Source organism: Mus caroli, unplaced genomic scaffold (genome assembly GCF_978045245.1).
Source record: "Mus caroli unplaced genomic scaffold, Mus_caroli_1 scaffold_15, whole genome shotgun sequence".
Classification (NCBI taxonomy): Eukaryota; Metazoa; Chordata; class Mammalia; order Rodentia; family Muridae; genus Mus; species Mus caroli.
Window position 1 is genome coordinate 62,052,340 of NW_028227270.1, and position 23,014 is coordinate 62,075,353.

At 44.2% G+C, this 23,014-nt stretch overlaps 1 protein-coding gene and 1 long non-coding RNA gene across 7 annotated transcripts in view; one reads left to right on the forward strand and one right to left on the reverse strand.

The window, feature by feature from the left end:
* The window catches only part of Kif27 (kinesin family member 27), a 78,782-nt gene extending 63,218 nt beyond the window's left edge, over window positions 1-15,564 (forward strand). For 4 of the 5 annotated variants that reach the window (XM_021180420.3, XM_021180421.2, XM_021180422.2 and 1 more), the window contains 5 exons: window positions 258-473; window positions 8,367-8,573; window positions 10,214-10,412; window positions 12,249-12,413; window positions 15,101-15,564. In XM_021180420.3, coding sequence (XP_021036079.1) covers window positions 258-473; window positions 8,367-8,573; window positions 10,214-10,412; window positions 12,249-12,413; window positions 15,101-15,564 — 1,251 coding nt within the window. Of the gene's footprint in view, window positions 1-257; window positions 474-8,366; window positions 8,574-10,213; window positions 10,413-12,248; window positions 12,414-14,473; window positions 14,570-15,100 lie in introns of all 5 variants that reach the window. The other variant, XR_002379511.3, reaches the window with a different exon arrangement.
* Window positions 1,844-22,660, reverse strand: LOC110308079 (uncharacterized). 2 transcript variants are annotated; one of them, XR_002379514.3, is made up of 7 exons: window positions 22,509-22,660; window positions 19,769-19,864; window positions 15,287-15,583; window positions 15,046-15,178; window positions 10,849-10,986; window positions 7,337-7,383; window positions 1,844-2,480 (listed from the first exon to the last, which is right to left on the reverse strand). It is a non-coding gene; the product is annotated as an uncharacterized LOC110308079 (long non-coding RNA). The 2 variants fall into 2 exon arrangements; XR_002379513.3 differs by lacking the exon at window positions 1,844-2,480 and adding an exon at window positions 6,898-7,110 and having other exon boundaries at window positions 22,509-22,659.
* Window positions 22,661-23,014: the final 354 nt, after the last annotated feature.

Sequence of the window (23,014 nt, forward strand, 5' to 3'; positions counted from 1 at the left end):
TTTTTAGATATCTGAATTTCTTTTTTAAAGATTTATTTATTTATTATTTGTAAGTACACTGTAGCTGTCTTCAGACACTCCAGAAGAGGGCGCCAGATCTCGTTACGGATGGTTGTGAGCCACCATGTGGTTGCTGGGATTTGAACTCCGGACCTTCGGAAGAGCAGTCGGGTGCTCTTACCCACTGAGCCATCTCACCAGCCCGATATCTGAATTTCTTGTAACCATTTTCTATCTGGTGGGTTGTGTCTTTCTAGGCCTTAAGCACAGATGGTCTCAAAATATCGGCTCGCCTGAACTTGCTGGACCAAGAGTTATCTGAGAAGAGCTTGCAGCTTGAGAGCAGCCCGACTGAGGAGAAGGTGAAGATTTCAGAACAGGTCCAAGCGCTTCAGAAAGAAAGGGATCAGCTCCAGAGACAGAGGAACAGTGTGGACGAGAGGCTCAAGCATGGGCGAGTGCTGTCCCCCAAAGTAAGTCAGTATTCCCTGGAGCTGGAGCTGCTGTATGAGGACGAGTGATGGAGGGCAGTCACGTGATCATGAACCTGATAAACCTGATAATCCTTAAGACTTGGTCAGCTAATGAGTTCCTCTGGCATCTACCTGGTATTATAAGCCTTGGTTGATTAGACAGATCTCTTCCCACAGTGGCACCTGCATGTATCCTTCCTGACATTGCCAGCCACCTCCCTCCCGCCCCCCATCCCTTGAGCGTGGCCTCCTTAGCTGCTTCTCACCTGGAGTTGCAGATCACAGGAGTCTGAACAGCAGAGCACATAGCCTGTGCTCTCACACCTTGAGAGGGATACACATGTGCAAGCATGGATGGCCTCCCTTTTACCAGGTGGTACCCACCTGCTGAGCACCTCATCTGTCACCTCTGTATCTTTGGTAATGGGGCTAGGTGCATGTGACTTGCCTGTCTAGTGAAAAAGCTGGTGTTTTCAGCAGAAATTCTCCACCATCCAAACAAAACTATAAATCTCAGTTACAGTTTTCATGTGAGAGGGAATTAGCATTTCGATGATCCAGTCATCCCAGGAAGGGGAGCAGCTGGCAGCCTTGGGCCTCACTGAATCTTGTGTTTTATATCAGGCAAGAGAGAGGACATTAGAGGGGCTTGTGGAGAAACAGCAGAAAGATGTCACATATGTCTCCTGCTGAACCACCTGATGACTGTTGGCTGAAGGAACAGGCATCCTACATACCTGCTTCCCCAGTTCATGACTTAACTTGGGTCACTGTGCAGAGGCTCCTAAAGTGTTAATCTGGAGCCCTGAACTTTTAACGCTGAAGGGATAAGCACCTGATACACAGCACACTAGAGCAGTAAGGAACTCTGTCCACCCAGGACTGTTGCTAGGCCATGCAGGAAACAAACAAGTAAACAAAACTAAGTACTGCGCTCCCCTTGAGCTCTATGTATGACAGTGTTTACACAAAGTAATCAGAGTCACCTGGGAAGCTGTGCTAATGATCACAGTGAGCTGCAAGCAGAAGATAGACTTGAAAGCCTGATACAGCATGTGGGTAGGGCATTGTGAGATATGCCTCTTGGTACTGAGGTGGGCAGATTGCTGCAAGTTCCAGGTAGGTTCTACGCTAGCCAGACTTACATGGTGAGATCCTGTCGCAGAATACAGCTTGCATTTTATGTGGAGTTCTGTGGCAGATAACACTATGGACTTGTGGATACCACCATACATAGTACCTCCCTGGACAATACTGGACACAGTTGTGTTCTATTTAGTCTTGTGAGCATCTTTGGTTTTCTTTCTGCTCTTACCAAGAATAATATTCTCACTGGGCAATGGTGGTGGGCAATGGTGGTGCAGGCCTTTAATCCCAGCGGCAGGTGGATTTCCCTTCTGTTGCTGGGATAAAACACTTTTTAAAAGCAACTCATGAGAGGAGAAAGTTTATTTCACCTCCCAGGTCACAGTCCATTGCTGGGAGTCAGGGCAGGAACTTAAACAGAAAGCACGGTGGGTGCTGCTTGTGGCTCACTCTGGTTGGCTCTCTCTCTCTCAGTCCAGGGTGCACTGCCCACAGGATGATGCTCCTCGAAGGGAGCTGGGCCCCTCTGCATTGTTGACAGTTCCCCCAGGTTCGCTTACAGGACAGTCTGATGTACACAATCTGTAAACTGAGACTCACTCCCTTCTCAGGATGAGGATGTGTCAAATGGACAATCAAAGCAAAACTGCAACAGGACATCTCTTAGCAGCTTAACAAAACACACGCCAACTTTTAAAGTCCAGTCTAAAAAATTCCAGTGCTTTAAAAGTTCAAGGTCTTCTTTGAAAGTTAAGCCTCGTAGGCTGGAGCGCTGACTCGGTGGTTAGAGCACTGTCGCCTTCTAGAGGGCTGGAGTTTGGTTCCCAACACCCACTTCAGGTGGCTCACAACCACTTTTAACTCCAGTTCCAGGGAAATCGTCTTCTGGCCTCTGTGAGCACCTGCACACGTGTAGCATACCTACACATAGACATACACATACCTATTAAATTAAGATTAAAATAAAAAATCCAGAGTCTCTTAACAGTGAGCTCCTACAGAATAAAAGTTCCACACTTTCTTACCCCAGAAAGGAAACCGTGGGGCATATAAACAGTCAGCAGGGTAGATCCAGACCCTGTAGTTCAGCATCCGGCCCCTAAGACTCACTCAGTCACAGCCATTTTCCAGCTCTGAGCAGCTCCAACGGTCCTGTTTCTTCATCTCTGCCATCCGTGCACACGGGCTGCTCTGCTCACAGCTGTGACTATACTCAACAGCCATCCCACACACAGGCATGCCACACACAGGCATGGCACACACAGGCATGGCACACACAGGCATGGCACACACAGGCATGGCACACACAGGCATGGCACACACAGGCATGGCACACAGGCATGGCACACACAGGCATGGCACACAGGCATGGCACACAGGCATGGCACACAGGCATGGCACACAGGCATGGCACACAGGCATGGCATCTCTAACATCCTCCACTACACTGAGGATGCGCCTTCCCCAGTGGTCAGTCTCTCCTGGCCTTTCTTCAGGGACTTTGTGTCCCTGCCACATGGTACCAGGCTTCACCTACTCTCCATGTCCCCACAGTCTTGCATTTTTGTGCTTTCAAAACCAGCACTGTGTGGGAACTTTTACAAATTGCCAAGTTTGGCTGCCAGCTTGAGATGTAGTATTGTCCCCCTTTGGACCACAGCTTCTGTGTACTGACCCTATGCAAATATTTCTTTATTGCCCCAGTAGAACACATTTCATTCAGTGGTATTGATCTCTTATTAATCATAACTGATTCTCAGCCCCAACTGATCAGCATATTCTTTTCTTCTTTTTTCCGAGACAGGGTTTCTCTGTATGATCACTATATTCTCGTTCCATAATATCCCACAATGGCCCCATCCCACATTTTCACAGAATCTTGACTTCCCTGTGATCCTCACATCCCAGGCCTCCACTCTCTGCATTTCTCTTGTCATTCAGAGATTCCATGCAGCTTTTCCAGGCCACAGTGCCAAGGCCTTTACAGTCTTCTCCAGCCCCCACGGTGAGGCTCGGCACAGCACGCCACACTTCCTGGTGCAGTGCCTGTTATAGTCTCCTTTCTGCTGCTGTGATAATGCTGCGATGGGAGCTCAGAGGGAGGTACATTTCAGCTTTTGGTCACAGTTCATCTGTCACTGAGGGAAGTCAGGACAGGAACTCCACAGGGACAGACATCATGGAGGAACACTGCTTGTTGGCGTGTTTGCTGCCTTATACTCTGCCTGCTGCTCGAGACAGTGCCACACAGATCTGTTCTCAGGTCAGTCTCATCTGGGGACTCCCCCCACCCCCACCCCAGGTGACCTAGCTGTATCAGGTTGGAACTTAAATCTAACTGGAACCTGAGAACTGGACCCACCTACCTCACTGTACTGGGGGCCTGCTAACCTCCCGCTTGCCTGCTACCTGACTGCTTGTCTGCTCCCGACTTCAGGTTGGCTTTGTTATGTTGCTCAGGTTGAAATGCTTCACATCTTTCCTCGCTAGGCTCATTTCACTAACTCAGTGTGCTCTGTTTCTGTCCGTGCTGCTGCAGATGAGTTGTCTGTAGTAAGTGGTGTATAGGAAAAATGTAAGACCCTCTATTCTTATCTTTTACATTTTACTTCCATCGTCTATATTTAAACATTTGTTTATACAAAATATACATATAATGCAATTCTTGCTTGAAAGCTTTGTTAGTCTTTTGTTTCCCTTCTTTATTGAAAGGAATGTATGGTCTAAAACATTTAGAAACTACTGCCTTACACCCCGGTCTCTGGGAAGCCTATAGAAAAGTGATGTCAGGACCCACCCAGACCTGCTGTCTCAGAATTTAGAAGTAATGGCCATATGCTAGGAACTAGCATGAGTAAGAGAACTCAGCCATGCTGAGTAAGAGACACCCACAACCGTATGCAATGCTTCACTTTGACCACAACCGTATGCAATGCTTCACTTTGAGTTTTCACTCTTTTAAAATTTCATTGTGTGGAGTGTGTGTATGTACGTTTGCATATGTATGCATGCACATGCTTGTCTGCCACAGCACATGTATGGAGGGCAGTGGACAACTTGGGGGCACGCCTTCTTAGCTAGGGTTTCCATTGCTGTGAGGAGACAGTATGACCAAGGCAACTCTTACAAAGGAGAACATTTAATCGGGGCTGGCTTACATGTTCAGAGGTTCAGTCCATTATCATCATGACCAGAAAAATGCATGGAAGCAAGAGAGGTAACTGGAGAAGTAGCTGAAAGTTCTACATCTGCATAGACAGGAAGCAGGAAGAGAGGGTGACCTCAAAGCCCGCCCCCCAGTGACTCACTTCCTCCAACAGGGCCACACCTCCTAACAGAGCCGCTCCCCATGGGCCTGTGGGGGCCATTTTTATTCAAACCACCACATTCCACTCCCTGGCCCCCACAGACTTGTAGCAGGATTGTAATGCAGAAATCATTCAGTCCACCTCAACAGTCCCCAAAGTCAATTGGTCTCAACACTTTTTAAAAATCCTGAAGTCAAGCCGGGCGTGATGGCGCACGCCTTTAATCCGGCACCTGGGAGGCAGAGGCAGGTGGATTTCTGAGTTCAAGGCCAGCCTGGTCTACAGAGTGAGTTCCAGGACAGCCAGGGCTACACAGAGAAACCCTATCTCAAAAAAACTAACAAACAAACAAACAAACAAAAAGAAGTAGGAAAAATCCTGAAGTCAAAATATATTTAGAGACTTATGGCAGTCTCTTTAACTGTTACCTCCTGTAAAATCAAAATGAAAGGGCAGATCACATACTTCCTACATACAGAGACACAGGATATAATCACCATTGCAAATGAGAGGAAAGGGAGGAGAGTGGGAAAACATTGATCAAAGCAAGACGGAAAGCCAGCTGAGCAGACTCCAAACTCTGCATCTCCACGTCTGATGTCAAATCACTCCAGACTCCAACTCCTCTCTGCTTTGTTGACGTTATTGACTGTAACACACTTCACTCTCTTGGGCTGGTTCCACTCCCTGTTAGCAGCTCTCCTCAGCAGGTATCACACAGCTCTGGCATCTCCAATATTTCAGGGTCTCCAAGGCAACCCAGGCCTCACCTTCACAGCTTCACACAACGGCTCTCTAAGTTGGCAGCTTAGCTGGGCGGGGCCTTGCTCTGAGGTCACCGATCCCTCTATTCCACTTAGTATCAGGCTTGTCTTTAATCTGTTTACACTTCCTGGTGCCCCTTTCTCCTCAAAGTGGACATTTTGTATCGTCCCTTAATCCCCTTATTCCTTTTCATTACAGATCTGCATAAGACTGGCCACTGATAACCACACAACACAGATAGATTTTTTTATACAAATGCAGAAAGCAGCCAAAGGGCAAAATATTGAAAGAACAATTTTTAGGCCATATATTAATATTCTTATCCTCTGAAACCTCTTGAGCCAGGCCCCATAATTCAAATCCCCCTCAGCACCAGTCTTTGATGCTCCTATTAGAGCAGCCCATTAAGGCCCACTTAAAGCACTCACCTGCTTTTCTAGTCCAAAGTCCACATTCACCCAAACAAAAGCATGGTCAGGCCAATTACAACAATACCCCAGTCCCAGGTATCAACTTCTGTCTTAGTTAGGGCTTCTATTGCTGAAAGAGACACTATGACCATGGCAACTTCTATAAAGGAAAGCATTTAATCAGGGGTAGCTGACAGTTCAGAGGTTTAATCTGTTATCATCATGGCAGCAAGCATGGCAGCACACAGGCAAACACAGGAGGTGCTAGAGAGGTAGCTGAGAGTTCTACATCTGCATAAGCAGGCAGCAGGAAGAGAGAGTGACACTGTGGGCCTGGCTTGAGCATCTGAGACTTCAAAAGCCCGCCCTGCAGTGACAATCTTCTTCTAGCAAAGCCACACCCACTCCAGCAAGGTCATACCTAGTAATAGTGCCACTCCCTATGGGCCTACGGTGACCATTTTCATTCAGACCACTACAGGGGAGTCAGTTATTTACCCTTGTCTTGTGGATTCTAGGAAACAAACTTAGGTAGTCAGGCTTCACAGTAAAAAATTTTACCTACTGAGCCATCTCACTGTAGTGGGCAGTGCTCAGAGCTCTATAATAATACTGCTTTATCTCACTGGAGTGAGCAGTGCTCAGGGCTCTATGATAATACTGCTTTGTATTTTCTCAGCTGTTTCTTAACTTACATTTGAAACTGCAGAAACTAAAATTATACTTGAATTGTTCTCAGCCATGTTCTAAACTGTTCTCAGAAAACCTTTTATATTTATTTTTTATAGAATATAATAAGAGTATGAATTGAAAAGTCAGATGTAGTCTATTTAGATAACTCACTTCTATGTCTTGGCTCCTTTTATTCATTCATGGAAGTACCTTTCAAGAGTATTTAAAGTGGCTTTCTTCCCCTCCTCTTACAAATGTGATTATTAGGGCTGAAAGGGTGGTCTTCGTGGCTAGGGAGCTGAGTTCAGCTCCCAGCACCCATGTGTGGCCATGCACAGGCACCAGTAACTCCAGCTCCGTGACAGTCACTGTCCTCTTCTGGATTCTGCAAGGCACCTGTGCGCACCCATAAACAATGCACAATCATTTAAAATTACAAAACTTAATCTTTCGAAATATGATTGTTGTGTTTCTTTTGGGACAATTGGCATACAGTCAGAGGATGGTTAGCTACTGCACAGAGAAGTGGCTATTGCATGTCTCCCCCACTGTTCTTCCAGAAGATTTTATAAGATAACATTCTAAAGGAAGTATGCAACTTCCTGCTGGATGAAGTTATTACCTGTTTCGTGAACTGGAGAAGAGGAGGGCTGGAAGTCTAAACAACTCCTAGAAGTGGTGGGAAAAATAACAGACATATGGAAATAGTTTTGAATTTTTCATTAATTCGTTCAACAAATACTAAGTTTAAATATACAATAAACGCCATGCTAAGCAGTGAGGAGTACAGGCAAGGCCATCTCCCTGCCGAGGCTTGCTCTACACAGGCACAGGAACACAGAGCCACACCCAGATTTCCGTCTGTCCCCTTCCCATCTTCAGCTAGTATAACCTCGGACAGCTCGAAGAACCATTTGGTTTTCTGACACAAAGAGCATATTGGCTGATGTTATGTTGCAACCATTTGAAATAACCCTTCCTGGAAATATTTTTTGAAGGGGGTTAAACAGGGTTTCATCATGGAGCCCTTGAACTCTTGATTCTCCTGCCGTAGCCTTCTAAATACTGGAATTTTGGACACACACATCTATGTCTGGTTCATTTCATAGAACTCTTAAGAAATGTTGCAGCTCCCTAAGCCCTGGCTGCTTCTGTTCCCTCTGCTGCATTGTCCCACAGACTGTCCTTGTCACTAGTTCTCAGTGGGTTCCAAGCGTCCTCTCCTCCTTTCCCAGCCCTGTGCAGTTTTGCTAGGTCTTTGGGGGCGGTGTACAGCAGCTCTATGAGGCCTCATCAGGACAGACTCTGTGCTGCTCTAGGAGTATTGAGGGACAGTCTATGAGCTGAGGCTGTGTCCTTGTGCCTCCCTTGGATTAGGTAATCAGGGTGTGCTGCACAGCCATGGGACATCATAGAACTCGCCTAACTTTTGCATCTTCTATTTAGATATATGCTACTATGAAGACCTGATGGCCGTGTGTCATACATGCACTAACACGTGATACATCATATAGCTTAGCTAAATCTAAATACCATGTTCTTTCCATGTAGTGAGAGTTTAAACTCAATCACATGGTAAAGTCTGATCTAAGCGCATGGCAGAGGCCAGGTTTTATCTGTTCTTTAAGATGAATGTTTTTCATGACCTCTAGGAAGAACATCTTCTTTTTCAACTGGAAGAAGGAATAGAAGCCCTGGAAGCTGCGATTGAATTCAAGAATGAAAGCATCCAGAGTCGCCAGAACTCACTCAAGGCGTCATTCCAGAACCTCTCTCAAAGTGAGGCAAATGTTCTGGAAAAGCTAGTTTGCCTGAATATTACTGAGATTCGAGCTATTCTTTTCAAATATTTCAACAAGGTATGTTTCTAAGGAACACCACTTTTTTTAGGAAGGGTCAAGATGCCTTGTTTGTATTGAACTTTTAAAGGAAGTGACATTCCCAAAGATGTTATGGCCAATTAAATATAAGCACAGGTTCCCTTTATGGACCTGAGTGTTGTGAGGAAGTTTGTGAATTAACCAAATAAGCCTTAGCGTTGAGGTGTTAAACTGAAGGCCCCTTGTAGGAGGTCTAGAGATTTACCTGACTGCCTTCCTGGTCCTTCTTGATTCTCAATGTCAACACTAGTTAGGAAGTCCAGGGGCTGCAGTGCTGGGTTGCCTTCTGCCGTGCTGGTGAGTAGGGGATGTGTGCCACATTGGTGGCAATGACAGTATTAAGTTTTATTAGTTTGAATGTGCTTAAGTCAATCAGATTTTATTTTAAAATGGCAGTTTACTGTTAGAGGTATTTTGAAACATTGAGAACTATATTAATGTTTTCTCTAATATTTTTCCACTTGAAATTTATTTTATGAAGAATAGCTTTTCCCTAAAAATATAGTGAGTTAAAGAGAGTATCTGACAATTGATATTAACTAAAATAAAGACTTTTTCAAAGTCTAATTGTGTGAAATACAAAGTGAGTGAGAAGCTCAGCAAAGCAGCCACACCTGTAACCCCAGCACCAGGGGCGGAGCAGCAGGGGCTCTCTGTGGGTGTGAGGACAGCCTTGTCTGAAGGATGGCCAGAGGCTCAACAACAACAACAACAAAAGTGAACAAAATATTAAGCAGTCTCCTGAGGCTGGAGTAACCCGTCAGTAGTCAGCAGCTATTACTGATAGACTGTATGTAGTCGGCATGTGGCCTAGGCTTGGAGACAGTCTCTGATGGCATCCTGAGGGTTCTTAGCCAAGGGGTGTAGCTAAGGCCACATGAGTGTTGTTTTTAATGGGAGTCATTTGAGACTCCTGTCAGGATCTTCAGCACAGACCCTGTCTACAGTACTCTGCGTCCTTACCAACACAGCAGACCTCAACACACAAAATGCAGTGGCCTGAAGCAGAACTGCGGCATTAAAGGTTAAATTACTCTTTCACTTAAAGACAGAGTGATATGTAGATGTTGCAAGAATATAAACATTCCTCTATAGCTGTGTGGACTATAAAAATAGTTACAAAATTATAGAAAACCATGGTGGCATGTGTCTACAGACCCCGAGCACTTAGGAGGTGAGTTCAAAGCCAGCCAGAGATACATAGTAAAACCATGTCTCCAAAACAAAAGGAACCAGGAAAAAGAATCATGTCCTCTGAACTACAGAATCATGTCCTCTGAACTAGAGAATCATGTCCTCTGAACTACAGAATCATGCCATCTGAACAACAGAGCCTTATCTAAGACGCTTCGGAAGGGTGACTATTAGTTCAATACTGTATTGAAAATGAAAGTATTACTGATTCAGAATTCTGACAAACTCAAAAGGTTGTTGGCTATTATTTTGTAGTTATATTTAAAAGCATTTGCCTAGGCATCTATCCAGCACCTGTTAAAAGGCACTTACGATACTATTGAGGTTAAATAGCTTCACCTTCATGTAGTCCAAGAAAACTGGGCAATCTATTATTGTGTTAGGTACATAAGATACACTTAAAAGATTAAAAAAATCTTTGATAGGTAATTAATTTGCGAGAAACGGAACGTAAACAACAGTTGCAGAATAAAGAGATGAAAATGAAGGTTCTAGAACGGGATAATGTGGTCCATGAGTTGGAATCTGCGTTGGAGCAGCTGAGACTGCAGTGTGACCGGAGACTGACCCTCCAGCAAAAGGAGCACGAACAGAAGATGCAGCTGCTCTTACAGCATTTCAAAGGTAGCCCCTCCCCCTGCTGTCAGTTACTCAAGGGGTGGGGGGGAAGGGAGCAGGGCCACAGTGTGCCCCATGTCACTGTTCTGCTGTGCACAGTCACTGCTTACAGATGCTCTTGACCTTCACACACATGGCTACCGTGTTTCCTATCATTCTGATGTAAGATGGCTTATGTTTGAAGTGCCATCCCTTTGCCTGCTCCCAGACCCCCAAGAACTCCTGAAATCCTGTTGGTCTGTTGTTGGTCTGGCTTTTATGTGGAAATGTAAAACAACTTCTGGCATTTTCAAGTACAGATGAAGTGATAGGCTCTGCTGTAATTTTTTTAGTTGAGTATAAAATTCTATGCATTATAGGTCAAAATTGATAGGTTTGTAGCATTCTTAGCGATCAGAAGCCCAACAATAGAGGAGCTGCAGTCAGAGTCTCCTCACATTACCTGAGAGCACGCTAGTGCCCAGACAGAGGCAGCTCTCTCACTGCTGGCTGGCTCTGTTTCAGCTGCAGTGTAGCCGCTCAGCCTTGACGCTCAGGAACACAGAGCTGACGTGACCTAAGGCAGTTTAAAAGAAGCAACCTGAAGAAGCAGAAAATTGGAAAAGATAACTTTGGGTGTGGAGGAAATGACAATAAGTTAACTTTACAAAGTTAGTTAGCAACTGCTTTGCCTCGTGAGCAGAGTTCCCCTTGGTAGGACCCCACACCACTGCATTCCGACACGTCCCATTCTTTCTGTACTTGTGCTTAATGCTCTCTGAAAGTGATGATGGAGCAGAGCTGCTGTGAGCTTTAGATGACCAGGATCACATAATAGGAGCTCAGCTAGCAGAGTGCTCCCAGTGTGCGTGCAGCCTGAGTCCGTTCTAGCACTCTTACACCCATGATACTGTGTCTCTAAAAAGTCATTAAAAATTAAATTGTTTCTATAGCTACACATAAAGATTACACACACTAGTTAAAATTACTAACAGTTTGTGAGTTTTCTAATTTCAAGTGCATTGTATAGAAAATAAAGTTGTGTGCTTTGACTGGTTGGCCTTTTTGGTTTTGGTGCTGAAGATGAAACCCTGGGGCCTGGCACACGATAGTCATGCACTCAGTGAACCACTCAGATGCACTGGGCTTCACTTTAAAGCAATCTGATGGCTAAGTAAGAAATAAGAATAGCAAATGAGTGAAAACAATAGAGCCATTCTGTGTGTGTGGTCATACGAAGGAGGCCTAAGAGTGCCTGATACCAGATCATTACTGAACAAAGGTGCACACTCACAGATACTAACTACAAGTCTGACATTACCTGGAGCAACGATCAGAGCTCCCCAACCCACTCTGTAGTATTTTTCCTTGTGATTTAATCTTTCTAGACTCATTATTAATACCTTTTCAGTTTGTGGGGTTTTGATTGTATATTTCTTGGGTCTCTAAACTCAGATGTAAGACTTTCTATACATTCATAGTCCTAATACAAACTTAATGTAATCTTTGAACGTGGACGACTGGCTGAGCCTCACACAGGTTTGCTGTTTAAGAGGAAATGCCCATTCTTGGTAAGTAAGCCTCGTCAGCAGCAATGGCAAACCCCTGAGCTGGGAAGAGGAGGTGTCTGTCAGAGTGGGCAGAGAAGGAAGTGAGGGGGCAGTCCTGTTTAAAAAAAAAAAAAAAAAAAAAAAAAAAGCTTATAGGCAAAAGATTTCATACTGTGGCTGAAAAAGATCCCTTCAGGTAACAGAGATATGTAACATACTTGTGACCCTCCGGTGAGTCTGGAGCTATGCTAAAGTGAAATTTTGAAAATTCATTTAAAGTCAAAGTTAAATATAAATAAATGTTGCTTTGTAGACCAAGATGGAGACAGCATTATAGAAACACTAAAAAACTATGAAGATAAAATCCAACAGCTGGAAAAGGATCTCTACTTCTATAAGAAAACCAGCAGAGATCTCAAGAAGAGACTGAAAGACCCCGCCCAAGGAGCAGTGCAGTGGCAGCGCACACTGACCGAGCGTAAGGCTTCTGGTGTCCCTACCATCAGCTGAGACCCTCCCTGATTGTAGTGGAGCACTACCCAAGTACAAGGTTGTGAGGGTGAGGTGAACAGACAGTGTTCATGTGAGACAGAGCCCACAGACTGCTGGGAAAGTGAGGGTGAGGTGAACAGGCAGTTTTCATGTGAGACAGACAGAGCCCACAGACTGCTGGGAAAGTGACCACTGGGGTGGGAAGGGAATGCTTGTGGGTTTCTGTTTCTCTTTTCTTTTTGGTTTTCTGAGACAGGGTTTCCTCTGTGTAGCCCTGGCTGTCCTAGAACCTGTTCTGCAGACCAGGCTGGCCTTGAACTCAGAGCCTGCCTGTCTCCCGAGTGCTGGGACTAAAGGTGTGCACCTCCACGTGATCATTTTGTTTTCCCTGGGAAAAGCTTTACTTACTATGGAAAATATTAAGATCAAATTTGAAAATGAAGGTACAATATGGCTAAAGTATTGTTTCAAAGGATATACTAAAACCAAATAAAGGTTGTTTCAAATACTATCTTGGGGTAGTATACATGCCGGGCCTTGAACCTCTTCCCCTTTCCTAGGAGTTGGGCACTGCACCTCACCTGTGCCGGCAGCACTGTGCTGTTGTTTCCTCAGCTCAGACTTTGACTCTGCCCTGAGTTCTCAATGTAAACCATAGCTGTGCAGGGCTCGCTCACCTCAAGCTTAACACGGCTCTTGCTGCAGACTTGGTAACCTTGTCTTACCAACAGCTAAGGAGTATACTTGACTCTCAAATAGCAAAGATATGTAAAATGTCAATATATAAGCTACATTAAAATAATCATAAAACTGTAGAAAATGATCTACTATGTGCCAGTGGCTTTTGCTGCCTTTGACTCTTAACCTTTAAGGTCCTGTCTGATATTTTTCTATATCATAGGAATTAAGCCTTCTTATTACCAAGAGCAATTTTATGCAGGAGATGCCGCGAGGTTAGGAGCAATGGGGCCCACATGGCGCTCCCAGCCCCCTGTAACTCACTCCAGAGGGTCTTACACGTTGTGGCCTCACACAGACGCACACACATACACACAATACATAAATAAACCTTTATTCAACAAGATTTTTAAAAACTGTACAAAGAATAATAATACAAATGAAAGTAAAAGTATGTATTTCTAAAATCTGGCATGACTTCCAGAATTTAAAACACTTGATCAAATTCAATAATAATTAAATGTGCATATGTAAAATTAACCCCTTAATAAATAGAATGATTACCATGACAAAGTACTCTGCAAAACTCAGAAATTCCTGGAAGGTAATAATATATTGTTATCAACAATCAATATTTCTAAAATAACTTGACCCAAAATTTGAAAGTTAGAAAGTTATATAAAAGAAATACTTATTTCTAGCTGTTTTTAAAAATAATTTCTGGGGCTGGAGAGATGGCTCAGATGTTAAGAGCACTGACTGCTCTTCTGAAAGTCCTGAGTTCAATTCCCAGTAACCACATGGTGGATTACAACCATCTGTAATGAGAGCTGGTGCCCTCTTTGGCCTACAGGCATACGTACAGGCAGATCATAAATCTTTTAAAATTTTTTATACCTAGAGAAAATTAACATATAGACAAGCATATTCTAATTTATAATCCAGGGCTTAAAGCAACTGAGTTTAACCCCTGGTACTGGGGACACAAAGATGAATTTATTGAAACCCCTCCACACCAGAAAACATGAGCTAGCCGTAGATACAGATCTTCACCTGGAATTAGAACAGATACAAAGTTGCCCATAGGCAGTGACTGCTAACATTTGCCATCTATGCTAGTCACTGGGAAGCTTAGCTTAGCCTCTGGGCTGCCATTGGTGCCTGGGGAAGGCAGCCACATGTCAGACAGAGACAGACTCTCAGCCAAGGCTTGGGGAAGCCCACTAGACTCTGTCCATTGGTATTTATTGTGTGTGCGTTTATGTAGGGATGGGGGTCAGAGGACACAACATGCAGCGGTCAGTTCTCTCCTTCAGTGGTTGTAGGTCATTTTAAAGCCAAGCTCCAGCTTAGATTCTGTCTTCACAGGGCTGAAAGAGTACTGAGCACTTGGAGGGGATGTGACACCCTCTCCTTGCCCCTCAGGCACTCCTCACACATGGATTATACCCTTCATAAATGCAGGTAATATACATAAAAATAAATAACTCTTCAGGATAGAGAGCTGGCTTAGCAGTTAAAGGCAGAGCCTAGGCTTGGTGCCCAGCACCCACATGGCAGCTCTGAGTCGTCCGTAACTCTCGTCCCAAAGGGATAAGACACCTTTGCTCTCCGGGCATCTTGCATACACATTAGGTGCACAGACAGACATGCAGGCACACACCCATGTATAAAGCAAATAGTGAATTACATTAGACTTAGAAAGTAATAATTATTTCTTTAAAAAGATTTCAGAGACACACAGTGCTCATAGGTTTATAGAGAGTACCAAAATTATAGATGAGTTTTCAACTTTAATGGGTTAAAGATGTTTATAAGAGAATCAAGACTGCCCTTGAGGCACACGTCTGTCTGTCTGAGGAAATCATTAAGCAGGAGTTTGCAAGTACCACATCTTTAGTGAGAATGATGTAGTTTGTAGGGTGCTGTGGCAAAAATACCTGATTTTCAGAAGATGGTGTTCGCTTGTTTTGTCTTGTGTCCGGTTCTCTGTAGATCATGATGCTGGAGATGGAGTTCTGAATCCAGAAGAGACGACTGTGCTTTCTGAAGAACTAAAATGGGCATCTAGAACTGAAAATACAAAGTTGAATGGAAGCGAAAGAGAAGTAGACAATTCTTCAAGCAGCTTAAAAACCCAACCACTGACCCAGCAGATTCCAGAAGATGGCCCAGACTCACTTCCAGTCCATAGCTCGTTAGCGCCCTCTAGTGGCCAACTTCAGAGCATTGCCGATAAAACAGAGGCCCGTCCATTTACACACTCTCAGAGTCCACCACCACACCAGTTCCAGCCTGTGAGAAGTATAGGACCGCTTCAGGGGGTCAAGCCTGTCAAACTGTGTCGCAGAGAATTACGTCAGATTTCTGCCGTGGAGCTGTCTTTGCGGCGATGCAGTCTTGGAGCTGGGGGCCGGTCAATGACTGCTGATTCCCTTGAAGACCCCGAGGAAAGCTAGTGATTTCAAAGCACAGGCCCTGAACAATAAAACTTCTGATTTAGTAAATGTGTGGAACGATGCCTTTTCTGACTTACAGAACTAAACCTCAGGGTAGCGAGCTCTTTCCTGGGACACAGGAATGGGGTTGGCACCACTCCTGTGTACGACAGTGTATGTGGGGGCTTTGTTATTTCATAAATGCATTTTTGAGTGCTTGTACACTGAACGATTTCTACTTGTGTGTATAAGTTCCTTTCCTGACATACTTGCTTTATTTTTTATGTACATTTTAAGAACAAAATTAGACTAAAACACCCTTCGGATGTATATTATTCTATAATATAAAGACATATTATAGAAGTACATTATAACCCATAGTATTTGAATGTTAAAATGCAAGTGTGTTGCTATTTTTAAGCTGCAGATAAGCCCTGACTGTGCCAGAGTTACCTACCTAATGAAAATGTTTGCCAGAATTAAGCCTGTGGGCTGAGGTGCATTGCAATTGTTGGAACTTAGTGGGTCAGCCTTAACTCTAACATGGTAGCTTTTCATTTTTATAGTTATTTTTTATAGAATGCAAATTTTCACCTTTATCCTGTCTTATGCATTCTACATTACCTCTCAGACAATGCCAGAACTAAGAGAAATGTCTGCAGCTTCCTGGACAGGGAAACTGATCACGGAGCAACACGCGTTATTAATCATCCCAAGGAAAGAAGCTGTGTGTGTGTGAGCGTGTGGCCATGTGGGGTATGTGAGTGCCGCATCCTCTGATTACACACACACACATATATATGTATATACATACATATACACACATACACACATATATACACACATACACATATATATACACATACATTCACATACACACACATATACACACACACCATACACACACATATATATACACATACATTCACATACACACACATATACTCATACACACACACCATACACACATACACACACATATATATACACATACATTCACATACACACACATATACTCATACACACACATACATACACACATATATACACATACATTCACACATACACACACATATACATACACACACACATATATACACATACATTCACATATACACACACATATACTCATTCATACACACACACACACACACACAGGTCTGATGGTTTCCAGCCTTGTAGGCTCAAGGGCATCGGGGTATAAATATGTACATGAAATCTTGCTAAAATATAAATATCTCTAAGTTTTTCTGGATCAATTAAATGAGCAATCAGTTCTTTCCTACTGCATTTATCTATGACAGGCAACATCTCATTATAATGCCCTGAAGTATTGTTTTGTTTCTTTTCCATACTTTCACATTACACCAAAGCTGGTTCTTAGACTAATCAGAGCCAGTGGCAAAACCACCGTTATGGAAGCCTGTGCAGCTCCCACTGAAGTCTCAACACCTACTTCCTCACTGAATCCATTGTTTAAAGTGTGCCTGTGTCTATACATATACACACATACACATAGTGGTGTGTGTGTGTGTGTGTGTGATGACAAAATGTAAGTGCCTTCAACAAAACCTAACAGTTATATACTAGGTGAGTGTGGTGCCACATGTCTTTAATCACAGAAGTCTGGAGGCAGAGGCAGGTGGGTCTCTGTTCTCCTGGTCTACATAGCAAGGACAACCAGGACTATAGAGAGAGACCCTGTCGCAAAAAAACAAAACAAAACAAAACAAAACTATCATATATTAGTAAATATCTTTTTATTAATGAAGGTCCTAATATAAATTTAAGATTAAATAACATGCTGTGTCTTAATAAGCAGTTTATAAAAACTTTTTCACTAACAAAGCAATAGTTACATAAGACTACAGTGATTTCATCAGATGATACAAATGTAAACTGGCCACCAAGTAACAAGGGCATACCTTCCCCATTTCCTATTAAACATTTCATTTGGATCTTGCACATGCTTTGATAAATTTCATTCCCATACTCAAAAATATATAAATAATGTCGCAAACAATATAATGTAGGTGTAAACAGTTCATTCTAGTTAGGTCAGTTTGCCTAGCCTCGAACTATAAGATACCTTCTCCCCGCTGTAAGGACAGTTAGATTTTGTCACTTGAGTTTCCCAGGGGGTGCTGCTGGTATGTGCATGTATGTGCTTGCTCATGCATATTATGCATGTGTCTATGTATGTATATTTATGTATTGTGTGCATGTGTGTGTGTGTGTGTGTGTGTGTGTGTGTGTGTGTGCCTGTGGAAGTCAGAGAGTAGAACTAGGTGCCGTCCCTTACTACTTCCCACATGATTTCTTAGACAGGGTTTCCCATTGAACCTAGTCACTATTTAGACTAGGCTGGCCAGCTAGCAAGTCCAAGATGCACCTGTCTCCTTGCCCCAGGCCCCAGGCTGAGGTTATAGGCAAACACCACCACACCTGGCTTTTTGTGGGTGCCAAGGATGTCTGAACTCAGATCCTCAGGCTTAAGCAGCAAGAACTTTACCCACTGAGCCATCTCTCCAGCCTGACTTTCTCTATATATAAAATGCATTGGGTTTTTTATTTTGTTTTTTAGAGACAGGGTTTCTCTGTGTAGCCCTGGCTGTCCTGGAACTCACTCTGTGGACCAGGCTGGCATCGAACTCAGAAATCCGCCCGCCTCTGCCTCCCAAGTGCTGGGATTAAAGGCGTGTGCCACCACTTCATGGCTTGTATAAAATGGGTCTTCTGTTGTTCACTATGCTTTCCACATGCAACAGAGTATTCGAAGGGAAAATGCTCTGCCCCTGTAAAGTGTTCTTTCCTCCCCTGACTCTGGAGTGTTACTTGGGAGCCATGGGTAATGGTGACTCTATCAGGTGCTTTTGCACCCTGACCCCTGGTGCTGGGGTGAGCTCAGGGCTGTGGGTACTCTGCAGCTCCTACATGCTCTGCCTCTGAGCTGTGGACACTCCGCAGCTCCTACATGCTCTGCCTCTGAGCTGTGGGACACTCCGCAGCTCCTACATGCTCTGCCTCTGAGCTGTGGGGACTCTGCAGCTCCTACATGCTCTGCCTCTGAGCTGTGGGACACTCCACAGCTCCTACATGCTCTGCCTCTGAGCTGTGGGGACTCTGCAGCTCCTACATGCTCTGCCTCTGAGCTGTGGGACACTCTGCAGCTCCTACATGCTCTGCCTCTCAGCTGTGGGGACTCCACAGCTCCTACATGCTCTGCCTCTGAGCTGTGGGGACACTCCGCAGCTCCTACATGCTCTGCCTCTGAGCTGTGGGGACTCCACAGCTCCTACATGCTCTGCCTCTGAGCTGTGGGACACTCCGCAGCTCCTACATGCTCTGCCTCTGAGCTGTGGGGACACTCCGCAGCTCCTACATGCTCTGCCTCTGAGCTGTGGGACACTCTGCAGCTCCTACATGCTCTGCCTCTCAGCTGTGGGGACTCCACAGCTCCTACATGCTCTGCCTCTGAGCTGTGGGACACTCCGCAGCTCCTACATGCTCTGCCTCTGAGCTGTGGGGACTCTGCAGCTCCTACATGCTCTCTGAGCTGTGGGCACTTTATGCTCCTTGAGTTTGATTTCTCCTCTGGTGTCATGTTTTGAGTGCGTCAATCTTTTGTATCCCTATGAACTCAGAGTGCAGAGTCATCAAAAATAATTATGATTGTAATGACATGGACTTTATTTTCGTTCACTACTGCCTTGTTTATACTAACCTCCAGCAATAAACTTATGCTTATTTAAGAGCAGGTGCCTTTCATGACTGATTACAATGGAATCAAGTCAGTATTGAGGGCAGTTCTGTGCTCCACACGGGCTCTCACATACTAGATGTGAGCAATAGGCAGAGTATCACAGCCTGACACTGAAGGGGAGGGAGGGCCGCTCGTGTCCACAATATGCTCAGCTTCTTTGGAGTTTTAAAAATATTTATTACATATATTTTACATTTAAAACTATGACGAGCTGTAGACTATCTCCATTTTCATAACACTTTCAACACTTACAATATGTGAGAGAGACTGAGGCCTGCTGCAGTAACTGTCTCCAGCACACAGAGCATGCTCTGGTTGGAGCCTAGGCTATGGGGTGGTGCTTTATCAGGGATGATGATGGGTACCCTCCACCCTGACAGCTTTATCACTGCAGCTGCTGCTGCTGCTGCTGCTGACTGACTGACTGACTTCTCACAGGACTGTAAGAGATGCACACCTCACCTGCACAGGGTCGCTGCTCATTTCTGTCTCTCAAGATGAGCTGCCCACAGGCACCCAACACTGGAAATGGTGATTGATGGCTTTGGTGTCCTTTGACTTGAACCGGGCAGGGGAGAAATCAGAACAAGAGAAGTTATATAAAGGAACCTCAGAAAACTCTGATGACAGTTATAGCATCTGTTTTAAATGTTTCCGGGAGTTTTCATTTGCACCTCCCACCCCACCCCAAGGCAGGCAAGCTGTATTTGTCTCTTAATATATTTTTAATATTTTTTTATAGGAAGGTCTGTGTGACAGGGCCCCAAGACCTCAGTGTGACTCACACCATACCGAAATACTGATCAAGCTGTAAGAACGCAGCATGTAGACAGCACCACGCACCAAAAAACAAAAACAAAGGCCTAACCCATCAACGCCCATAGTTCTTGGAAGGTTGTAGTTCTGCTTCTAGCTGACTCTTTCTGTTAGCTGAAGTATGTCAACCTAGGACATGGGTTTTGTGTTCAAAGGCTCACTCTGAGAAAGACTCAGACATACCCTGGGATTCCAAACACCAGTGTAGTCACTAGCTGGCTTACTAAAGACTTTCTCTTGGCTTAAACCCATGTCTGAGCAGTCTCTGGTAGATAACATAACAGAGACTTCTACTGGATTCTGGATCCATTGCTTTGAGAGACATCGTTTTATAGTCTTCATTTCACTGTGTCAGATCCGTTACGCTCAAGGAGTCAAGCCACTCAGGAAAGGAAAAAGTTTAAAACCTTTTTTTTTTTTTTTCCCCCGAGACAGGGTTTCTCTGTGTAGCCCTGGCTGTCCTGGAACTCACTCTGTAGACCAGGCTGTCCTCGAACTCAGAGATCTGCCTGCCTCTGCCTCCCAAGTGCTGGGATTAAAGGCATGGGCTGCCACACCCAGCCAAAGCCTTTTTTAAAATGCTTGTCATTAAAGTAAAACAAATGAAAATTACTTTAAAATCATTCATGTCTTATAGTTTTGAGCTTATTATAGTAGATACAAAATAAAGTATGATTTTTGAAATCCAGATAGGTAAATATTGTTCACTTGATTTTATTTAAGCTGTCTACTTTTTTAAAGTGTTGGGGAATCAAACCCAAGGCCTTGTGTGTCACCTGACCCCATCTCCCCAATTCCCAGCAGCAAATTAGAGGCACATGGTGCTTTACCCTTCATTCCCCACTGGGACCCAGGTGACAGCTGAGAAGATGCGTAACTAGGGGCAGGAATGGAGGGATAGCACAGAAAGGTTTACTTCAAAATATTTCATAAACCAGCCCCCCCTCCACTTTTTAAACATATTTGGAGAGGATTTATTTTATTTCTCTGACAAAAGGACTAAACCTTAACATCAACATCTAGATATCTCCTTTAGACTCCTATGGAAGACACCCACAGAAACCCCTCCTACAGAAGACTCACTGGACTAGCTCTTTGAAAATACACAGCCCTTTAATCCCCACACTCAGAAGGCAGAGGGAGGCCAATCTCAGAATTTGAGGCCAGCCTGGTCTACAGAGCCAGTTAGAGGTCAACCAGAGAAACCCTGTCTCGAAAAAGTACAAAAGAAAAAAGAAGAAAACAATGCCCAGTTTTTATACTGGTTTCTTTAACTGTGGTCACCACTCACTCAGGATTATAGAAAAGCCCATGACAGAAGTGAGCGAAACTAGAAGCCCGCAGCACTAGAAGCAGCAATGTCAAAGGGTTAGGTGATTGTAAACAAATTGATGATTCATTTCTACTAAACCGTACAATCTCAATTATTTTGCTTACTTTCCCCCTCATTAAAGATGTTCATTTGTGATTACAAACCAGTAGCCATTTGTCTGCCTAGAGAGGCGGAGCTTGTCCTGCTGAGGATTTAGCAGACTGGTTACTTTTTAGCATTGCCTGTGCTCTCTGGTCAGGAAGAATAGGAAATGAGATCACTGTCACGCCCGGGCCACTCCCTGAGGTGAGTTCCAGCATCTCAAGGCTGGTAGCATCTGAACTAGTTCTAGGCCTTGGCCTAAGAGCATGTCCTCTCACTGGGCATGCAGTTAAAACAACTCCAGTTTTTCCAAACTACCAGTAAGCCATTTTTCAAAATAAAAAAAAAATTATCATTTGTTTATTCTTTAAAAAAAAATGAAATATTTCAAATGCAACATTGTAATCACTTTCATGAGAAGGAAACGGGCATTTTAAATTATATATGGCAGTCTGTTGCTTCCTAGAGAAACAGACAAACACACATTCAAAAGTAGTGCCCTGGTGCTTAGGGTGAGCTTCACGTTCCCAAAGTTGCCTATTTAAGTGGAATAACTTCCAGCACTCACGTGATACAGCATTTTCTAAATGAATTGCTCTCCAGTTCATATATCTTAACAAGAGAGATTACCATATTCCCTGCATTTTCATGGGACTTCTGTCAGGAAAATATTTAAAATATGCTAAGTCCTCCTCAACAGTCATAAGTCATACTTGGTTACTCTCCTTGATTTTTGAGTGAAAAGCCACATTTTTACTGGGATTTGAACCAGTCTTGTGGGCCACTTGTTATTTCTTCCTTTAGCAACGGTGACTTCAGAAGGACTGAACCGCAGCTGGAGTAATGACATTCCCTGAAGCTGAAGAGGCTCATTTCGCAGCTAGGTAAGCAGGCTGCCAGCACGTGGCCTTCATTTGGCGTGCCCTCATCTACACTCAGATACAGAAGAAATCAGAGCCAATTTGATGTTACCATGGTAGCTGTCCGCTGTCGGTTTTCAGAGGGAGCTCCTTCCCATTAGTGTGTGTGTATCTGTGATGTTAATACTCCACTTCTCTACCAGAGTACCCGTGACCTGAGCAGGCAGACCCTCAGGAGGCGACCTGGGGGTAGTAGAATCTACAGTCTGAAGAGTTCTGTGGGATTGTGAACCAATAAGGAAGGAGGAAGACTTCTGTATACTTCCTGAGGGAGGGAGGGCTGTGAGAAGAGCTCCGTGTCAGAGTGATTGCCTAAGTTTAATCCCCAGTACCTTCCAGTAGAAAACGTAGTGTCCTCCGTGAGCAGCAAGTTAGATGGTAAAGAGCTGACTGATTTTGGTTGGCCAAGTTATGCCAAACCTAGACGCCTCAGGACCAGAGACAGTGACCTGCTTAAGTTTTGGGTTTGATAATTAGTTTGAAAGACACAGTGTCTCTATGTAGCCCTGGCTGTACTGGAACTCACTATGTAGACCAGGCTGACTTTGAACTCCCAGA